General features: G+C 40.9%; 1 protein-coding gene across 1 annotated transcript in view; it reads right to left on the bottom strand.

The window, feature by feature from the left end:
- The window catches only part of calcrl2 (calcitonin receptor-like 2), a 28648-nt gene that overhangs the window by 5063 nt on the left and 1603 nt on the right, over nucleotides 1-21982 (bottom strand). The window contains exons 2-8 of the mRNA XM_030423321.1: nucleotides 7963-8020; nucleotides 6722-6893; nucleotides 3961-4068; nucleotides 3088-3200; nucleotides 2026-2117; nucleotides 992-1118; nucleotides 688-841 (exon numbers count right to left, since the gene is read on the bottom strand). Of these exons, the coding sequence (XP_030279181.1) occupies nucleotides 688-841; nucleotides 992-1118; nucleotides 2026-2117; nucleotides 3088-3200; nucleotides 3961-4068; nucleotides 6722-6893; nucleotides 7963-8020 (824 nt within the window). The remainder of the gene's footprint in view (nucleotides 1-687; nucleotides 842-991; nucleotides 1119-2025; nucleotides 2118-3087; nucleotides 3201-3960; nucleotides 4069-6721; nucleotides 6894-7962; nucleotides 8021-21982) is intronic.

The raw sequence follows: 21982 nt of genomic DNA, 5'->3' as shown, positions 1-21982 counted from the left end.
TCATACTGACATGAGAGCAGTATCAATCTTCTAATCTAAGTCCAGGCAAGAAAACTACTCAATGAATCTCCCAAAATGTTACACTATTCCTTTAAATAAGTAACTTTAGTTCGCTTTCTCAACTGCACACGGGCGATGCCCATTACAGGCAGGCCATACCGTACAGATATAAAAAGATTTGAGCTGTGAGAGACATAAAATAATCCATTACTAATACATAAGAGCTGGTTGCTCCATTAGAGATAAAATGGAAAGAACACTTATCTAAGCACGTCTACATCCAGGCTTCAAGGGTACATTTTTGCACTGAATCAAGGTTGAAAATGGATGTTCTCAGTGCAACAAAAGCATTGAAGTGTAAAGTATAGTGTAAAATTGCTCTCATATATTCAAGTGGACTTTTAAGTATATAATTGTTTGCCACTTGGAAGACTTTCATTTCTGTGTTTGTGGGGGATAATGCAGTAACTCTGCACTCAAGAGTGGTACTCAGGAGGTATCCTGAGGTATTGCAAGTGCACTATGACACTTAAATGTTGTCACTGTAGACATTGTATGAATTATTGGAAATCAGCGCAGTTATAGGCATGTATGTTGTTGATATGGACATGACCACAAGATCTGTACACAAAACAAAATGAAATAGTTTTGGAGATGCCAGCAAAATATCACATCCTCCTGACTCACCCCATCCCAGGACGTAGTACCAGAAAAGCTGCTGTTCCCCAACAAAGACGGCCACTATGATTAGTGTATGGAGGTAGATGCCTTCACACAGCATCCAGAAGTAGTTGGAAGTAGACGTATAGTGAACCAGGACAGCTAGGATCTTACAGCTCACCTGACAGACATAGAATAGTAAGACTTCGCTTAACGAAGAGCCACCCACAGTTTGAGTTATGCCCTAAGATTCGGCTTATAGGATCTAATGAGCACACCATTATGTTAAATATGTTAGTAAGTTGAAATAGACATAAAGTCAGTGGCTCACTTGGTTGCCGGCATTGATTTCTGGGTTATAGGCCACAAGTGAGAGCCACATTATAGTAATAATGGAGTTGAGGATAAAGGAGAGAAACATGTTCTTGTGGAGGGAGATTCTCTGGCAACTCAGACTCCTGAAAAACAAATACAGACAGAGAAACTAAATGAAAAGTTTGTTGGTTAAGGTTTCTTTAGATACAATACATTTGTATATTGGATATATAAACATTTTTGACTTAAAGGTGTAATATGTAACGATTTTAGCTTAAAAGAACTTTAAAATCAACTTAAATTATCAACAGAATGTGAAGAAATGTGAAGAACAGTTTTAATATTACGTAAAAATAAATTTTTGTATTGCATTGTAGATTATCCACTGAAGTTAGCATGCTAACCAGCTAGCCTTGGACCTGAAAACCTCTTACTCCCTGTGCTCGCTGCACAGCTAACTGAGCTAACAAGCAAACAGTAGCTACAGTGACAAACTTAATACAGTTAGCAGCAGTTAGCTTCTCTGGTGATATGCCGATATGTGTTCAGCGGGTCTTTACATTTCTACAGGTGGTATTTTAAATCCGACTACACCAAATTTCACATACCTTATTTTATTGCCAATATTTAAAAACTTCTAAAAAATCCTATTTTTCATTGCTCAATGTCTTTTAAATCTCTTCTTTAAAGTCACTTACTGTATACAGTTGTTGTTTTTTTACAAACTTTTGATCTTTTTCGTATCTCAAGTATTTAGTCTTATTATTACATGTTAAACCGTAAAGAACTTCTACATAAATACAGTAATATTATTATTATTATATTTAAGCGTATTTAAGTGTTATTCATTATATAATGGTAACTCTACTGACCACATTTGTGATTATGTCATAAAACATCAATTGTTGCCATATCTTGGTCTTCAAAATAAGTAGCTTCGAAACCATCACTCACACACTGACATTGAAATAGGTCCAATAAAGTAAGAGAAGTAAATGAAGACTGCAGAACTGTTAAGGCAGATCAGATGTCAGAGAAGTCCTTACTCACTTGAAGTAGGAGAAGATGATCAGACAGATGATCAGGGACATAATGGACAGGACGTGACCCACCACAGCCAGGTAGTAGAGACTGATGGCAAACTGGACGGATAAAATGTTTTATTACATGATAAATCTACATAAATTCACCTCCTATGAGGGATGTTTATAAGTTATGTTTAAGTGAGAATCCAGGCGAAAGCAGGTACGGCGTTTGCATCTTTACAGTATGTCATTAAAAGCGCAGTCTCTTATCTGCAGCACGAAAAAAAGCAAAGGAAACATCTGTAAAAAAAAACAGTCCTTTAGGAAAATTGAGAAAGGAAAGTGTTTCCTGAATGGCCACAGATGTAGGTGTTGGCCAAATGTCATGGCAATTAAATTAGATTCATGGAACAATGTCTAAGACTGCCTTTACAACAATAGAAATATCTGCGAGCCTTGCCCTCCACCAGGTGGACCAAACCCTAAATGACTTGCAAGTCAGTACAGCCTGCACTTATAACCATGAGGTGAGTTAAAGCCATTTTTCCTCCATGAAAAAGCGGTGCGAAGGACAAAAATTGGCCTCCAAATCATCAAAAACTTGATAAGGTTCAAAGTGTAGCATATCATTTTAATTCAGACGGCCTGATTCACCTGTGGCTGGGTGGTGTCAGAGCGTCTTTATGAAATAAGATGTAATGAATACCATCCTCACTCCCCTGGGACAATCAAAGTGCGTGTAACTTCTGACTATCAGATATCAACATCTGTTAGGAATGCATGTGTTGTTGTTTCCTGTAGTCTGTACTCTGTCTGTACTTAGATTCATTTGCAACAATATTGAAAAAATGAGTCATCACTCTAGGGAGTGCACTAAAACACACTTGAGGGCGTTGTTCAAAGTCTCATGGTAACTATGCATCAGTCCACATGAAAGAGGACTGAGAGCCTCGATTTTTGGTTCTGATTATCCAATAAATTACCCTAATTTGCCGCAAAGAGCCAGACTAAATGTGTTCCTAACTGTTACAAACATGGCAAACGCTTTGAAACCTTCTCACAAACAGTACTTTTGATTGTGTTTTACCTTGAGTTTGTCCCTGGTGTAGAACTGACACTGGGTGTAGTTAGTCCAGACTCTGTTGCTCTCTGGATGGTGGAACCACTGGCCATCAGAATTACACACTTTGGTAACCTTCTCTGTTGAAGACGTTTTCATTTCCATTACATTTACATGTTTCATGGTTTGAATTAGGTGATTTCAGATGAAATGATCACTTGTGAATTAGGGGTCGACCGACATGGCTTTTTCAGGGCCGATAGCGACATCGATTATTAGAAAACAAGCAGACTGAAAACCAATATTTAGGACCGATATTTGCACAAAAATGAAAACTCTTGTGTCAGAAGTATTGTTCTTAAGTACCATTTTGAGCTACTTTACTGATTTCCCTTTCATGCATCGTCATACTACCTCTCCACTAGATTTTATTGTAAATGTAGGTACCACTGACTTTGCACATTCCTATTATTCAGTATTCATAGACTATTAATTAGGATGTTACCAATCAGATGGTGTTGTGGGTAGAACATTGTGAGAGAGGACGTTGCATCAGAGCAAAAAGTAGCACATTTTAAAATTTAAATATATATATATATATATATATGCTGAATATCGGCCCTGATAATCTGCCAGGGACGATAATCGGTCTACCCCTACTGTAAATACTAACTATAATTTGCAGGTGTTTCTGCATTGGTGTAGCTTTTATTTGTTTTTTATTTTTAATTTGTTGCAAATAAACCAACAAAATGCAAAACAACTTTTGACGGGAGCAAGTTTAAAATGACAAAAAAAAAAAAGTCCATATCAGTGCAAACAAAAAATAAAAAATAAGACGTGCATAATTGACAGCAGTATTTAATTATGCGCGTGTGTGTTTGTATTTTAAAGCCTCACCAGCAGGGTCAAAGTCAGTGAAGTATCCTGGACACATCTGCATAACAGTCCCTGGACCTGAATCCCCCCAGCACAGCCAGCCGTCCCACGTACGGTTACAGTACGATCCTACAGAGGGCAGCAAACATTGTACCAGAGTAACCCATTCATTTATTGTAACCAGGCAAAGATATTATACGTTTGGATCACATTTAGAAAAATTTGAGAAAACACCAACCAAAACTGAAGGCTACTGTAAGGTGTAATCCCTTAAACACATACATTTACAACAGCTGTGTAATAAGTTTGCCCTGTCGTCAGCTCACACGTCAACACAGAATCATGAAGGTACGGACCTTTTAAAATCTTAATAAAGTCCCTGCATGGATGGATGAATCATATAAATTATCTATTCAACATAAGTTCTGTGTTACACGTCTATTAACTACGTGCCTAACCTCAGCTGGCCCACACAAAGCGCGTTAACAATAGCAGGAAACCTGGTCGTACCAGGTTGCACAGTGGCATGCTGGGAAATGGAGCACAAAATAACATTTCAAAGGCAGTGAAGTACTGAGAGGGAGTAACAACCACTGGGAAAGAGACAAAGGGCAAGTTTCCTTTCTTTCAGACTCACTTCCCCTATCTCTCTCTCTCAGTGTGTGCACACACTGGAAACTGTAAGAAGGTAGGACAACCAGTATGCGGTCCAGTAAGTCAGTTAACTAAGTAAGTTATTTCAAAATTGCATGTGCGTATGCTTTATTCAATAAGGCGTATCATTTTTTTTTACATTTATGTTCTGACTTGTGTGTGCTTATGTTCAAATAGCATGGGAATATGAGGTGTTTACTAATAGCCTGAACATTGTATTGAGCAGAGGTGAAATGTAAAGAAGAAGCTATTTCAAATGAATGTGTGTGAAATGATGAGTTCATAAGGTAAAATTAAAATAATTAAGCTGCTTGTCCGCTATAAAAAATGTTAGAGATGAAAAGAAGCAGAAGTGCTATATCAGGCTCAATTTTCACAATGGTACAATAATGGCAATCTTTTGCTTCGCCCTACAGGAGGCTGAAAATCCACCAGCAGTTTTATATTATCAGAGCAATTAACTGATAAACTAAGACAGTTAATAACTTTAGAGCCCCTATATGGATTTGACAGTGTCTTACTTAGACAACTCCCATTTGTTATATCCAAATAGAGACTATGGCAGAAGGTCATGCAGGCCAGTAGATGTCCCAACGCCACTCAGATCTGACCCAAGGACCCTGACAAGGCTAAAAATGCCATTTGCACTGGACCAATTTTCATGAGGAATGTCTTACTCTTTCTTTAATCAACAACAAATGCAATCAGAATTTCAAAGATCCTACTATATAGTGAATGCCCCAAGGAAGAATGCCAGGCTTTGAAGCCAATTTAACATAGTGGCCATACTGTGTAACAACAATGTCACATGATGCATGACAATATTTCATGCATCAATATTTCACAGAAGCAACTGTTGTTATAGATAACATTGAGGCACTAAATGTAGCATTCCATCGCCCAGAAAGACTTTTTTAACATCACAACCTCCCGTAAAATGACTCACAAGCAAGCAAACATTTGCTAATTAGCAGTAAGAACAAAGTTCAGCTAAGGCGGACGGAAATGACATTAGTTTTGGTAAGAAAGTATTCAAGTTTAAGATATCAAAGTATTAACCAAAATGTCAACCTTATGGCGGCAGTCGAGGTTATCAAATCAGGAGTTACCCATAGTCAGATGCATTCAGCCTCTGGAGACTGTGACTGTAGGCCATACAATGTAATGGCATCCGATAGTTCCTGACATATTTCTAGTCTAAACCTAACTGGTGGATCCATTTACCTAAAATGTTCTACACAGTGGTTCAAGGTTGACATAAAGCTTTAATGAGATGAATCGTTTATTGTAGCGAGAAGTATCTTATAGATGCATCTATTTATTCATTCATTTATCTGAGAATCTTCTTTTTTTAAGAATCCTTTCATGGTGATAACTGGCTGAGAAACAGTTTTTCTTCATTCTTATCTAATCATCTAACTTGTGGATTCAAGCATGTAGCGCTAAAGAACGTTGTCTTCCACTTGGCACCTATTTCAGGCGGCGTTCCCCCTTTTCCTTTCCGCGATCTGCCAATTACTGTTCTAAAAACACTCGTCGCTACAGGAAACACCAACAACCAGCGAGCTCCTACACGCTAGAAATGGTAAGTCACGATAACATTTACCTTGTTGCTAACGATACGAACATAAACAAGCGAGCAACAGCCAGCTAGCATTTACTTTGCATTGATTTAGCTTTCTCCCCATGAGAAAAAACATTCCCCCCCCCGAAACCATTTTGTAGGGTTCGTGCCACCCAAGACGACTGGTCATGGGTGGTAGAAATATAAAAAGACAGAGCATTTTTTTTTTCCCCTTGCACCACAACAAGCGAGCACTGACACAGCGCTTTAAAGATTGGAGCCCAAAAAAGCTATCTAAGCACAATGAAAAAGGATTAGTTTTGAAAAGGATATCCTGCCATTCAGTGTTTTACTGGTAATATTAGTGATAACAATAGCACAGGGAGCCATTTCATTAAACTATCAGCACTCAAACTTGTGATTCATGAGATTAAAGTTTATCTGCCATCCGGTAAAGGCAAAACATGTTTATACCATCAAGGATATGTTAGTCCCAGATGGACAACTGTTATCAGCTGGACTGCGATTATGGAAATAATAGAACAATAGGTTCTGTCGTATCACCTTCTTCTGTAAATGGTGGATCATGGATTATCTTCAGGTAGCACTCAAACTGAGCAGCCAGGATCTGTAGGCGGGAGGTTCCGAGTACATAGGCCATGTCATTGAAATTCTCCTCTTGCTCCTCCGCCTTGTTGACAGCCAGCATGGACCCCACATCTTCAGACTGGGACACCTGGGTAAAAATTCACTGACACTTTAAAATTGTAAGAATGCTGAATGTGTCCTATTGACACAACCTTTGTGGTTCAACTCCAATATCACTTCAGATTACAAAGAAACTGAGATTTTATTACTACATGTAAATGATAAAAACTTGGATATTTTAGAGGTGTTATTGATAATATTAAGCCACTTAATGAAGCATGACATCCCTCCATCCATCTTCCATTGCATTCACATCACAACATCGCTGTTGTTCAAGTCATCTGCACCCTCCAGAGGTTTCCTGGCTAGCATTGCTAACACTAGCAAATAGGGATGTCCCGATCAGGTTTTTTTTACCCCGATACCGATCCGCGTCCGATCCTGAAAATCGGATCGGGGCATCCCTACTAGCAAGCAAACATTTTTTAAATAATAGGGCGGGCTTGATACATTGACCTTATTTAGTCTATGATTTGCTATGGCGCTTTGTGAGCCAGTGGGGTTTGAGCATTGGCAGCAGGGTTCTGTTGTAAGAAGTAGGCTAATAAGCAACCCAGCAGCTGAATGGTATCTTTATTGTATATTAGCTACACAAGGTCTCTGACTTTTCTAAGGCAGGGGCAGTACGGCACTGCCCGTGTTAAGGTTAAACCAGTGACCATGTTAACTGGTGACTCTCAACAGAATACAGAAGTTAGCTTGCTAGCAACTGCAGTGTTGAGTTGAAGATGTTAGCAACACCACTTTGTAGTAACTTGTAGTAACTTTAGTAGTGGCTAGCTAGCTTCCTGAAACTACGATACAGTGCAAGCTAACAAGCTTACATTTCATCTGTGCTTTGAGCTGTGCTGTCATGTTAATTCACTCAGTGCTATGATACAGGTTCCGTTGCTCCGATAGGTTTATAAGCGTCAATCCGGAGGCATTTTGATCTGCCGCCCGTTGATAATGCCCCTTGGAAAATAAAAATGAATTGAGATGCCAGGCTTGAAAGAAGTATTTCTGGAGGTGAAAGCATACCTAGTGTGCACATTTAGGCTGTCAAAAAGTCATTTGCTGATATGACTAGAGAATGACAAGAGGAGAAACACACTCACCTCTGTGCCCAATGCCAGTGCAACTATCAGTGAGAGTGTGAGGGTCCTCCACATGTTTCTGATGGGGAGACAAGAACAAGACAATGCGATTATTAGACATTTGTACACCAGATCCCCAAATAGCTGTTATCTATTTAAAAACTGTGGATCTTATAATAAGCAATGTATTCAATAAATGCAGTTTTATATAATACCAAATCTACACTAGAAGCTGTGTCAGACTGTACTGCCAGTACAGCACAGTCGTTCTTTAAGCTAAATGCTAATATCGGCATGCTATATGAATATGTTTACCTTGTTCACTGGCTTTAACGTGTTGCCATGCTAACATCAGCCAATTCCATTGATTTTAATTATTTTTTCCAGCTCAAAATCACCGATCACAATGCTTCAGGTAACTTCACATCTTTATCTGTATAATGTGTGACACCCTCTGTTCACAGACGCTTGATTTGAGTGACTGGCATTAAATACAAATAAAGCTAAGATTGATCAGGATGTCATTCATTTTGACAGGTAACCTGACCTGACCTGTAGGGGGCGCTACAGGAAAAGTCAGGGCATCGCAAAAGTCACAGGATTCACGGCAGTCAATATATCAGTCTGGACAAAAAAACGCCTTTATCCCTAACACTTACATCAAATTCATTATTTAATTTTTATGAATAAAAACGTCATATATTTCAAAATGGAGGACTAAGGCCTAATGTGTCCGAGGGTCCACGTGGGAGGGTCCAAAGAACGTGCGCATTTGTATGTTTATTTAGAGTAAGCTTATGTGTATTTTCTCATCTATCAGAACAGGAAGTTCATGCTCCACCAGTCATTCCTCTCACTCGCTCAGGGTCACCGAAACAGATGTGTGTTTATTATTATTTTAGGGTGGGTTAGGGGTAGGGGCAGCAAGTTCCCTTTAGTGTTTCCTCTTGAGTCAAATGAGCCAAACAAGGGTGAAATAAATACTTAGCTTAAGGAGCTGTGAGAGAGGTGACAATGGCAGCGTGCTGATTGTGCTGCTGTGCGTTACGACCATGACCATGACCGAGATTACAGTGCACTGGGCTGAGATGAGGAAAAAGGAGCCAATCAGCTTCTGCCGTTGTAAACCTGATCTTCCTGAATTACAGGCAAATGACATACATTGATATTAACATTAAAGTTCACACATAAAAATGATGAATGGTTTTGAGTATTCAAGTGATGATATGAACTGTCAAACTGTTTTGTCTCAATAACTGTGAATGACATTTAAGTGGAATATTGGAAGTATATGGGTTCAAGCTGAAGTGATTAACGCTTAGATAGGCAGGAAGTCAAGTCAAAATCCAAGCCAAGAAGCTCCAGTAACACAAACATTTGGACAGAGTACGGGAGAGAGAGAGATGAAGAAATACACGAGAAAGAAATGTGGGAACGTTTTGCGTCAGCGGGTGTGAGAGTTTCAGGAACCAGGGCCTTGAATAGTATGAAAAAAAACAAGTTTCATTCCTTCTTTGGAATATCTTAATTTTTTTTTCTTTCTTCCTCTACTTGCTCACACGGAGCAGCAGCTGCGTAGCTTGTGCGTGTCGTGATTGTTGACGAGCATAATAGAGGGAAAAGGTAGCCCAGATTCAACTGAAACGGAACATTTTAATAAATGATGATCAGTGAGCATTCAAAGCATAATTTCATGCATAAGGTTCAGTGATTTTGTGTCATGGCTCACACCCAAAGGGAACAATGTGCAAAGGTTGTACAGGAGTAAGCTCTGCGGACTCAATCAGACACACAAAAGTAATTATTAATACATTTGCAGTGAGTAATGTGTCAGTGCTGAAGAATGCATTATTTATGTGTGGTTCACCACTCGGTAAATGTCTGCAGTGAGTCATGTTTTGATGCCAGTAAGGAACAAGATGTTGCACAAATGACAGAGAACGTAGTTGTGATTTTTCCTTCCACAAAACACAATCTGAGGCTAATAGGCAAACGTGGCAGGTATCATCAGCCAATGCGTGATCTTTTCTCAGCCCTCACCGGGTCATTTTTGCGCCTAAACCTAACAAGAGCACAGGTCGTGGTCACAAGATAAAACTGAATAGTCAACTTGCGTGTGAAAAGTTTTAAAATATCTAGCGCTTTCAGAGACGTACATTGACAACATTTGTTCCGGCTACATTAATGGACCTGTGGGAGTCAAGGGCCGGTGGTTCAGGATGGTTGGGTGAACAAAGTCCGGGACAGGTCACATCAGAATCCAGGGTTCCCATCCAGGCTGTGGTAAGGTTAAGTCAACAAATCACTGTGGTTAAATTTAGGAAAAGGTTTCTTCAGTTTGTTTACTAGTCACGAAATGTCACCTTTGGGATTCATTTTGGTTGAGTTTAGGGTAAGGCTGTGATTTTGTTTGTATATTAATTAAAATCCATTCGTGAAATACTGACAAAATGTCATCTTTAGGATACGTGTACATGGAGACAGTAGATGTGAAACTGGGCCTGTGATACTGTATCATGTATTTGTAAATGTTTCCCCACCGCTGGTTGATTTTTCAGCACAAGGCTCATCGGAAAAACAACCATATAGGTCAAATATGGAAGCAGCTTATTGAAACCCATATTAAGGTGTCTTGTTAAGCAGTGACCTCTCTCTGACTCTGGTAATAATAACATCTGCAAAGGAGAAAGTGAGGGGAAGAAGTATAAAGGGCAAAAAGTCTGTTTAGGGAGGAAGTTGCGCGATGGATGATCAGGTGAAACAAGTTTCATTCAAGTGAAAACGCTGTTCATGTTCCAGCGTGAAAACCAGAAGCCGTAGGTTATGCCTGAACAGTCCTGGTGATTTGGGAACTGCTGACATTCGACCTGTTCAATTAATGTGATGCGAAGATGTGTTGTAATGTTTGCATTTCACGCAGTACAGTGACATCTTTTCCCTCGGACTGCAGATTGAATTTTCTGTAGGCGATGACGACTTTTCACAAACACCCACAAACAGACATTCATTTATAATCACAACTCTATTCAGCAAGAAACCCAAACAATGAATGCCTCTCTATCTATTATGTACACAGTCGCCTCTGACATGGTATTGTTCTCGATCAGGACATCGTAAACCCAAGGACACGCACACTCACATTATAATATCTTGGCAGCGCTCGCCGTACGCCATTGTCACCAACAAACACTGCGGACAAGCCGTCTGTGAACTGTGGCCAAGTACTTTGGTTTGTCTTTGTTTTCTGGTAACGATACAAACTGAAAGGCTGCCCCTCTTCTCACTTCCTCTGTCCTCGTCTTTTTGTCCTTTCCACAGGGTCATCACCGATAAATATTTGTAGAGGTGATCGCGAGTATCAGGCATGAGGAAATACTGTGTAATTAAAAAAAAAAAAAACGAGGGTACCGAATACAGCGAGGGAGGCGCAAACGCTCGAAAGAATCACAGCAAAATGAAAGCATGTCTTGGAAGCTATGGGGTAACATTTGGGTTTTAAAAGTCGATAAGATAAAGCATACTTTACACGGACTAAATGTATGGACATATATTTGTGTGTGTAGATCCATTGGGGTTTGCGTGTTCGATCGGTTCCCAAACTCCCTTTTCTTGTCCGTGCTGAGATGCATGTGTGTGTGTTCATCACTCTCTGGATAAACTTCTTCCTTTGTGTTCAGACATTCCCCCCGTAGGGCGACACGACGGAGAGAGGAGTTTAAATTCAGGTTAAACTAACACAGACAGTCAGACACAGACACAGACACCCACATCAACTCTGCCACTCATTCTGTCTTTCTCCGCTCTCATGTTGTCTCTAGGTTTACTCTCATTGTTGTTCTTTGACGGCCCCTTTTTTCTCAGCCCGCCTCTGTCGTCTCTGTTTTTTCTCTCCCGCACTGCCGTCTATCAACATTTATCTCAGGCAGTCTGTCTCTTGTGTAGCCTGTGTGTGTTCCTTACTCTGGACTTTCACTTTTGTTTCATGTTGCGCCGGTCGGCTTAACTCGGGGCAGTGGTGAGGTTATAGCCAGTGTTAAGGCTCGTTACACAAAAAAGTAATATATTACACATTACTCTCAAAAATAGTTGTGCCTTACATTACATGATTACTCCCTGAAGAAAGTAATTAGTTACATTACTCTTTACATTACTCTTTACATTCATGTTGCTCCGAGCTTCCTTAGCAACAAGCTTTGTGTGTGCGTGCTGTCTCTGTAGGTGCTTCCGTGTGCTTCGTTAAGTTTGAGGTAGTGTTAGCAGCGGCAGAGAGAAGTTTCCAACACGGTGTGCACCTTACAGTCAAGTTATTTTCCTAACGTTCAACAAATTCAAAGTAATGTTTGTATCTCCAACCGTCAAAAGTGGCTTTACACAGCGGGGGGGACTTCAGGCAAGTCGCATGCAGCAGCATGTTCTGCTCGTGTTGTTGACGCTACCATTGTTATCCCATCTCCCCTTGCGGGTGGCGACTAGCCAATCGGTGATGGTGAAAGATACCTTGTGCAAAACCCCAACCAATCACTGTTCCATTGTCGACGCCCCCCCCCCCCCCCCCAAACACCCTGTGTGTGAAGCGTGCGACTAGCAATGTCACGTAAGGAACGAGCTTGGCGAACTGTAATGTGATTACTACATTCAGAACAGTAATGCCTTACACTAATCGTTACTGAAAAAAGTAATGTGATTACTGATTACAGTAGTTATAGCCCACGAAAATCACGCAGGTGGCGATGACAAGTAGTGTCTGTGAATGCAAAGCCTGATATCTTATTCCCCTGCGCCATTGTTCTCCATTGTTGTCCAAAACCACATCAGTGGGCACTGGGTGACATGTTCCTTCATTACAAGGAACATTGGCACTGTATTTCATTTTGAGTTGATACCACACACCGTCTTGCTCGAATAAAAATCAAGATCCGCAACTGCAAATAGTCGCCAACAAATACACTATTTGCGCCAGTTGAAGTAACATTTGCTAAAAGCAACAGTGGCAAGATAATTTAGGAGATGACGTAGTCTTTTTCACGAGTTAAAGGAGACATTTAAGTTCATTTTCAGCTTAGTTATTTATTGTGGGTTACCCAGGCTCCTCTGATTGGTCAGCTCACACACGCCTGAGCCAGCACGTGAGCTACTGTAGGGTCGGACTTTGACCTTTTTAATTTGCAAGACCTCTACATGCACAGGAACCTATTTGAACACAGAGGCAAAGTAATTGGTCTCTTAAAGCATTGTACCAACCATTAAATTATCCAGATGTAAAACACTGGTTATTGTTGGTCTCTATCAGCCGACAAATCTCCCGATAACTCTGTGTATTCCTTTAAAGGAGCCCTGATTTCTTTCTCCACGAGATGTTTAGACGGTCTGAGAGCGGTCATTGTCAAACTGGAATGCACGCTCTGCTTGTCTGGTAACAGCTGTAGAAACAACACTGAGCCACGAGTACACCATGAGTAGGAGACTTAGACTCATAATAACACAGAATCCCATCAGAATACAGAAGAAAGTCAGGCGCTTTTGGCAGCTTTGATTATAAAAATATCAGAGTATCAGCCTTGAAAAATCCCACATCGGACCCTGCAATGCCAGTCATCTGTGTGAAACGATCTACCGTCAGAGCTACTGCCAGCTGCTGAAAACAACTGCTGAAAGAGCTGCAGCGGTGTCTCTTGGCAACCAGCACTCAAGGTAAGTGATGTGTCTGATGAATGTGTCTCTCGTGTGCGGTAATCACACACGTCACACACACAACAAACACAATGATGAGACAGTCCAATTGGCTGTGGACTCACACACACATGCACCACAAATGCTGGAAACAGCGTCCTAATGCGACTTCACAATGGTTTAAAGCAAAGAGGAGGGAGGTATGATATTTTGTGCACAGTGTATCAGTGCATCCTGACTGGCTTACTTTATATCCACAAGCATTCCAAAGGAGACAAACCCCAACTGAGGGAAATTAAACACACATGTCCTGAGCCAAAAGTTCATGTGATGGTGTATGATAGTTGGACAAGTCAGCGTGTCTAAACTTTGATTTTCTGCTAAAAACAAAAGGGTTTCTGACAGTTTTTGATAAGTCATGGGTTGAAAATAAATAAGAAGCAGACTGTGTGGGGGCGAGAAATGTGAGAGTCAACACAGCATGTCAAAAAAAACAGTTTTACATTACTGAGACTTTTTTTTTTTTATCAAACTCAACTGTATCTGCTAAATATATCTCATTTAAATATGACATTTATGTTTGGTGAGAAACCCACCACAGTGGAAAGAATTTAATTGTTGTTAGGCTGATTTGCACTTTCAAACCTTTTATATATTTAATGTTAAAATCCAGAGTATGGCTAGCACTCCACATCCTTAAACCTCACTGTGGTAGTGTTACTGCTCTCATGGGGTCACAGGTCATCAGATGGAATGATGGGAAATCCAAATATTGTTGTTTTGCAACACCAGATTTAGGTTTATTGGCCTTTGCAACCAGTGAAATGGACTGCAGATGCTGATGTGACGTAAAGCAGGCCTGGAGGTCATTAGTTTACAGCTTGAGGGACAATATGAGCAGAAGTGGTTAAAAAAAAGGCCTGTAATTGTTTGCAAGCCGTTGTGGAATTTTCACCGTTTTCAGGCTTGCATTTTTGTAGATTGATATACACTGTAGGGAAGCGTAAAATTGCCTTAGCAAATAAATTGGATACAATTGCTCTTGAGAAGAACTTCCCTTCATTTGAGAAGATCCAGACACACAAATATAAAAAAAAAATGCAGAACAAAGGAGCAGAACAAAAGCATGGAAAAACTGTCACATTAAACAACAGCCTGAATGGCAAACAGCTGACTGAAATCCTTCCACTGATGGCAACAACAAAAACACGAGATATCGTTTCATAATTTAATTATGTTTTGGTTTTTTTGAAGATAACCAAAGCAAACACAACTAAACGGAAAAATAACAATGTGCTGCAGATGGGAGGGCTTGCCAGAGATAAGATAAAATACCAGAAACTCAACACAAGGGAAAACCAGAGGAAGCGAAAAGACACAGCCAATTACAACAGAGCTGAGCAAGAAGAACAAATAGTGGGCTTAACCAGTCTCTTTGATGGTGGTGCAGTGAAAGGGCAGCACAATAATAACCTCCATGCAGTTATTGTGTTTTAAACAGCTATTGCTTCAAGGGAAAAAAATTACAAGTTTTCAACCAACTGCAGACTATTACGGAATCTGCTAATATTAATTCAAAGGACAAAGGACTTGCTTGTTTTACAAAGAAGACATTTGCTAAGATCGCGTCAAAAAGTTTCAAGACTTTTTTGCTTGAAAAACTATTCTATCTAGTTAGCTCTTCAAACTACAATGTACTATGTCCATGCATATTTCCAATAATTTACCTAAGTAAGAGTACCAATACAACAATATGAAAACACTCTGTATTCAAATTCTGTATTCAAAGTATTTTATTATTATCAACAAAATGTACATACAGTATCAAAAGTAAAAGCACTTAAAAGCACAATAAATGGCCTTTGTGACAAATATACTAGTGTGTAAGTAGCATTTCACTGCTGTAGTTGGTTGAGGTGGAGCTAGTTTATATACTTACATAAAGAAGGTTAATTGAGTCTAGTGGTTAACAATTTAGGGTAAGGAACCCCCAGAATAAAAAAGTACAATGTCTTCCTGAGAAATAGTGGAGTAGTGTATATAAAGTAGCACCAAATGGAGATAATCAAGTAAAGTACAAGCACCTTAAAGGGTAACTCCACCACATTTAGAAATGCACCTCATTTATGTATGAACACTCTTATGGGCCTCTTAACCATAAAGGTGCAATGTGTAACTGTCCATCTGTCAAATTCATAGTACTCAAAACCAATAGAGGGTAGCATATTGCTAGAGCAACTGCTAACTGCTGCTTGGCTAACTGTAGCTGCTGCTAGCCAGTTAGCTCAGTTAGCTGTGCAGCTAGCGGTCCAGACTGAGAGCAAGGAGAACATGATCGACCCAGAGGTGCCAGGGATAGCTGGTTAGCATGCTAACTCTGCTACTTAATTTATAAACATCTCTCAGTAGCCGTTTTCAGACAGGGCACCAAGCCACCAATTTGCCCTTCCTTTTGGCGGCTCGGTCCGTGGTTTTAGACAGAGGCCGGCAAATTTAGGGTCATTTTCGGCATACTTATTTCCGCCTCGCCTGCTATCTAAAAACGAGGCTTCAATGTGCTGGCCTCTGCGTGAGGTGCGCGGAGGTGTCAATGACTTGCACTGTTGTGCGACCCAGGAAACCAGGAAACAGATGATCCAAGGAACAATGTCCACGGATGAAACAGTCATTTCATCCGTGGACATAAAGATGAGCAACTGGACTGCCGCTGAGATCACGGAGATGCTAGCTTCTCCTCGGTCTCTGTAGCTGTTTGGTTGTGTTAGCTTGTTGTTGTGTCGGCAAGCTAAGACCGGTCGCTACTTTCATATTAAAAGCCCCCCCGCTAAGAACCCAGTTCTAAAATCCAATGGGGTGCAATGTAAAGCTCTTATATGGAAGACAAATTTGTTGTCACTGTTCACTGCCCAACTTTGAGCTTCACGTCATGTCACACGTTTACGCCTACCTCAGAGGCGGCTTTGGAATATTACGCCTCCATTTTAGAAAGACAGGCCGACACATTGCCGTCCTTACCGTGGAGGAAATGTGCCGCCTTTTCTATCTAAAAAGGGCTAGTGTCTCTCAATTTCATGTTGGATGTCAGATGAGAAAGCAGCTGATACAAGTGATTGTGGCTCTGTTTTCCTGTCAGACTTACTTTAAGTTTCAGCACTGACACTGACTTCATAACTCTACAGTTTTCTCAGGTTCCCTCTAACACGCTGCTCCAGTTCACCGTCTTATAGGTCAAACTGTCGGAGCTCCAGGGATCAAGGAAGTGTGTGTTTTTGTCAGCTACTTCTTGTCTGTGTGCATCTGTTCACACATTATTATTCCTACTTATTTTTATTTGTCACCGAGGGATCCAGAGAACCATGGAGAAGCAACACAAATCCCAAGAGTGTGTGAGTGTGTGTGTGTATGTGTGTGTGTGTGTGAGGGGAAGGTGGAGGAAGGATGAAGGTTGAGGAGGATGCTATTATCTTCCTCTGTCATCCTGCAACCACTTCCTCCCTTCTCTCCCCTCTCCACTTCTAAACAGCCCCACAGGTTAAAAATAAGCCATTGTTACACACATACAAAGGGACATTCATAAGGGACAGAGCTAACATCCTTATAGACATGGAAAGGTGAGGAGGTTTATCACTGCAGAGTGAAAAATCGTATATCTGAATTAGGGCTCAACAAATTATTATTTACATCATTGATTATTTTCTCAATTCATCGATTAAGTTTTTGGTCTATAAGATACCGACAATTTGAGAAAAAAGTCCATAACGAGCCTCAAATGTGACATTTTAAACCATTTTGTCCAATATAAAGTAACAAGACATGCACTTTTTACTGTGAGAAGTCTCTAGACGCAGCAACTGACGCATATTACTCAGCAGTCTCGCATCAACAATAGCAAAGCTACACAATATGCTTGGACACACAGCAAGGCCAACTATGGTCTTCCTTATCTCTCCTGGCTTTCATCACAGGACAAATGAGCAGTAACACTGTTGTGACGGCACACAAGGAGATGCGAAGCTACCCAACAGAGACGACGATTCGACAACGTCAGCCTTGGACCCACTGCTCCTATAAAACAATGAGAGCTTGCAAGCAATAAAACATTTTGAAACCACTGTTTGGCTGTGCAAAGCAGCTACATGACAAACTTGCCTTTTGAAGGGCACAAGTTACACTCCGGACTCATTGTGTCCTGCTGGTGTCGTCCTTATATGGACTACAGTTTAGACTGAGGGTCAAGAAACTGACTGGTGCAGTACAGGAAACCCAACTGCTGCACTGGGGAAAAAAAACAGTCAATAATATATCGTCTCCTCTTCTTTGTCAACATTAATAAGACAGATATTGATCAAGGTTTCTTTCTTTAGACTACAGTGTTGTTATGTTTAAGCAAAAAGGACCCAAACGCAAGATGGACACGAAGCCAGACGGGAAGACGTTACAAAAAGCGAACCTTAATTACTAAGCTGAATCCAAACATGAAGGCAGGTAACAGATGCTAGAATCCAAGAGCAAAAAATATAACCTCAACTGAGCACAAGCCGGGATAACATGAGGAACAAAGGCAGCAAACACAGTAAAGACATGTGGACGAAACAGGACCAGGGAACAGACATTCAAACACAGACGAGCTAACAAGGTGGGAGAGAAATCCCTGTCTTAACGGTGCATTCCACTGCACTCAGAACTCGGAAAAAATACCTCCGACATGAAAAAGTGCAACAGAGTGGTCATCAATGTCGGAATTCCGAGTCAAATTGCCGACATAAATGCACATGGCATCCCAGCAGTGTGGCGGTGCACATAGTTAACAATTGCTTTTCACCCCTTCATCACGTTTTACTACATATGTCGTTTGATTTGTGAAACATGCAGTAAACACAAACAAGTTTATGGTCGTCATTTTCCTCTTTCATGCAATTCATTTGTGCTCAATAGAAGTGTTGGGAAGTATGCGTTGGGAGACTTCGCAGACTTGCCGTTCAGCGTTCTTGCCACGAGGGTGCGTGTATTTTGCAGATGCAATGGGACACAAGATTGGAAGTTGGGAATACAGACTTCAAAATGACGGCTTCCGTCTTGCGGTGGAACGCACCACAAATACACAGCGGCTAATTGATAAATAAAACACAGGTGAACAGGGTGAAAGGCGGGAAAAAGACAAAGACAGGAAGTGTAAGACGAGACATGACACATGATGATAAAACCTACAAAATAAAACAGGAAACAATTCAATTGAAACCCAAAACCGTGACAATTTGAGTCTCGTCTTTTCTTTTCGTCAACAATATCGCCTGCTGAAATAGCATTTAATGCAGTGGTCCCATCCCGTCATTTTCTCATCTTATTCATGAATATAAAGGTCACAGACAAACATGCAGTAATAATTTTTATTAACAAAACTAACAGCACTCACCAAATGATCAATGTAAGTTCAGTAATTAGTCTCCTTTTAGCTAAGGTTTAGTTTACAACAACTGCTAAGAAAAATATTTGGTTCTTTAGATTGCATGGCTCGGTGTCTGAGTTTCTCTACTAACAGATTTTCACCAAAATCAGCTGCCTGCTGATTATATGCAATTATAAATATGGAATAGTGCAAAAAATGTTTGCCTTTGTTAGATAGAAAAACTGTAGACAGACAGGCAAGTGGATAGAGAGAGGTGAAGACGTGCAGCAAAGGGCCACAGGCAGGAATCAAACCCCGGCTGCTAGTGAGTACTGAACCAGTGCACATGGGGCGCACGCTCTACCGGGTGAGCTTAGCTGCCAGGGCACCCCAGGGATAATGCATCTTTAAGGGCAGCTAGTTTGAAAGGCAACACACACATAAAAAAAAAATATATATATATATGATCTGCTAACCAAGTATGTAGCACAGCGAGAGCCAAAAACCAGTGAACACCACAAGGTCCTGTTATGCAATGACCACAAGGGGGTTCAATTACAGGTCAAACGGGATACTAGAACCTGCAGTCAGGGGGTGACTGAGGAAGAGGGGATGCACTGCACCTTTACAGAACACATTTCTTTTTATCAGTTTCCCAGTTAAACACTTTAGAAACTTACTTGTCTGGAAGATGCATTTATCTGCAAACAACATAGTTTTTGCACATCCGTCATTTGACAGCTCCTCTTCCCAGCGTTGACTTCCAGCATTTCTGGGTTCACGCACTGTGAAAAGTGGGTTCCTAATGCTGTCCGATCCCGCGAATCACTTGTGACAGCCGGCACACCAGCAGCAGCAGGATTTACAGCAACCGAGCTGTCCTCGTATGAATGATCACCGACTTGGTTATTTTCCCATAGCTGGACCCTAAAATAGCTCCCCCAGTTTGGCGCTGCGCCAAGTGGTCTCTTGTGATTTTTTTTTTTTTTTATTTGTATTTTTTGTCCCTGGAGGTATAAAAGCAGCGCGGGCAGTGAGTAAGAAGAGAACAGATGAGAGGCATTGCTCTCAAGACACGAAATGATCACCCCCGCAACTCCTCTATTAACCAAACGCATGCTTTCCCACCACAAAGCCAACTGCTGATGCCTTTGGGCTGTGTTGAGAGAGAAGAAGATCAACACCAGCAGCACGACAGTAACCATGCCAGCCTTAGCACTCTCCCCCACCTATCAGTCAGTGTGGGAGCCAGCACACTCTGACACAGTTCTCAGATATGGTCAGCCTGACACCACTTTAACCACTAAAGTATCTACACTCATTCTTTTTTCATCCCATTTCATCTCACTGAGGTCTTTCCTGAGTTTCCCCACGAGAAGAAGCAAACCGTGCCTGTCCCCCTTTTTATCGCTCGTTCTCAACCGGACACAGGGAGCCCCCCACATGTTTCCTCGTTGTAGAAAATGGGATGCAATTCAAGTTTCAGAAGCAAGATGGTTCCCCATTGTTTAAGCTGTCTTAAAAACCTTAATGGTGCACTATGTAGTTTGGGGGATGGGATTTTAATCAGAAGACAAATCTCTTTATTGACTGATTTTATGGCTAAACTAGTTAAATAAACAAACTTGCTTCATTTTTATGACTGAATAAACTGAATAAACAAACTGAATAAACAAACTGACCTTAAAGGACAACACAATCTCATACTGTTTGACTTTGTTTATATGTGGCGGACCCTGCAACGTTTCTAGCTTCAACAGTGTTATGGAGGCCTTCTTTTCCTCTGAGAACGGCTTGTTCGTTCATTTACGGACAACATAAATAATTCTGAGGTTATATCAATACCTCTAAAATATTGTAAAAATTGGAACAATTAAGATTGTCAAAATGAACATAATATACAGACTTGGTTTCAATGAGAACAGTGGCTATAAAGGTGCAATTTGTGAGAAACGGCCACCTGGGAGCAGCTTATAACTGTTAACTGCTGTTAACTAGTTAGCTTAGTTAGCCTTGAAGCTAGTGGTCCAGTCATAGATACCATATATATGTAATCTGCCCAGACTGGAAGCTCAGAGCGATGGGGAAGTGTTATATAATTTTTTTCAGGCCAATGGTGACCATAGAAATCTTTGACAAAATATCAAAACTGTTATTTCCTCATATCATGATATTCAGTTTACTTTTTGAATGTTTTAAACGTGCAATATGTAAGAATAGGCCACCTTAAGTTCATACTAGTACTTGCTAACTGCTGCCAAATATATTCTCTCTAACCATCCATGAACTGTAGCTGCTGTTAGCCATGCAGCTAGCCAGACTGCCAGGGGAGGGTTGGCACAGGAGCCTTGGACTGCTCCGAGAAAGAGGTTTTCAGGCCCGGGGCTAGCTGATGAGCATGCTTCATTAGCAATCTGTTCAACACGATAAATAGACGTCTTTGACTTCAATTAATCATACCTACATATTGCGCCTTTAAAACCCCCAATCTCAACAATGGGAATTTCAAGGTAGTCTGTCATTTCCTATTGTGCAAAACAATCTTTGCCACTCTGAAAACAACCCCTGCGCCCGTTAGTATGCAACCCTGACGTGTCAGTTGTCTCCCACTGATCCCAAAATAAGCACATGTTTTTTTTCAGGTACTCTGGGTGGGGTGGGGGGCGCTTGTTGGCTTGTTTGTGTTATGAAAGGGGCGATGACTGGAGAGTGAAGTGGGGGGTTGGGACCGAAGTAGAAGCCAAGGCACCTATTAATACACTGATAGCTGCCTGGCGAGGGCAGGCTGTTCCAGCCAAAGACAACGCTGGGTGGGGTTTGGGGTGAAAGTTTCCCACGAGCAGACGCGCTTGAGTCCAGGAGTCCAGGAATCATTCTGAGGTATTCATAAGTCAAGTTAGGACCTGATCTCAGATCGATGTCTCGGGTGTGAAGGATTACAACTTGGCATCAGTAGACGGAGGAGGGAAAGGCTGTTCCTGAAGA

The sequence above is a fragment of the Sparus aurata genome, chromosome 7, assembly GCF_900880675.1.
Source record: "Sparus aurata chromosome 7, fSpaAur1.1, whole genome shotgun sequence".
NCBI lineage: Eukaryota > Metazoa > Chordata > Actinopteri > Spariformes > Sparidae > Sparus > Sparus aurata.
Note: the sequence above shows the minus strand (reverse complement) of the source record. Positions and strands in the feature narration are given on the sequence as shown.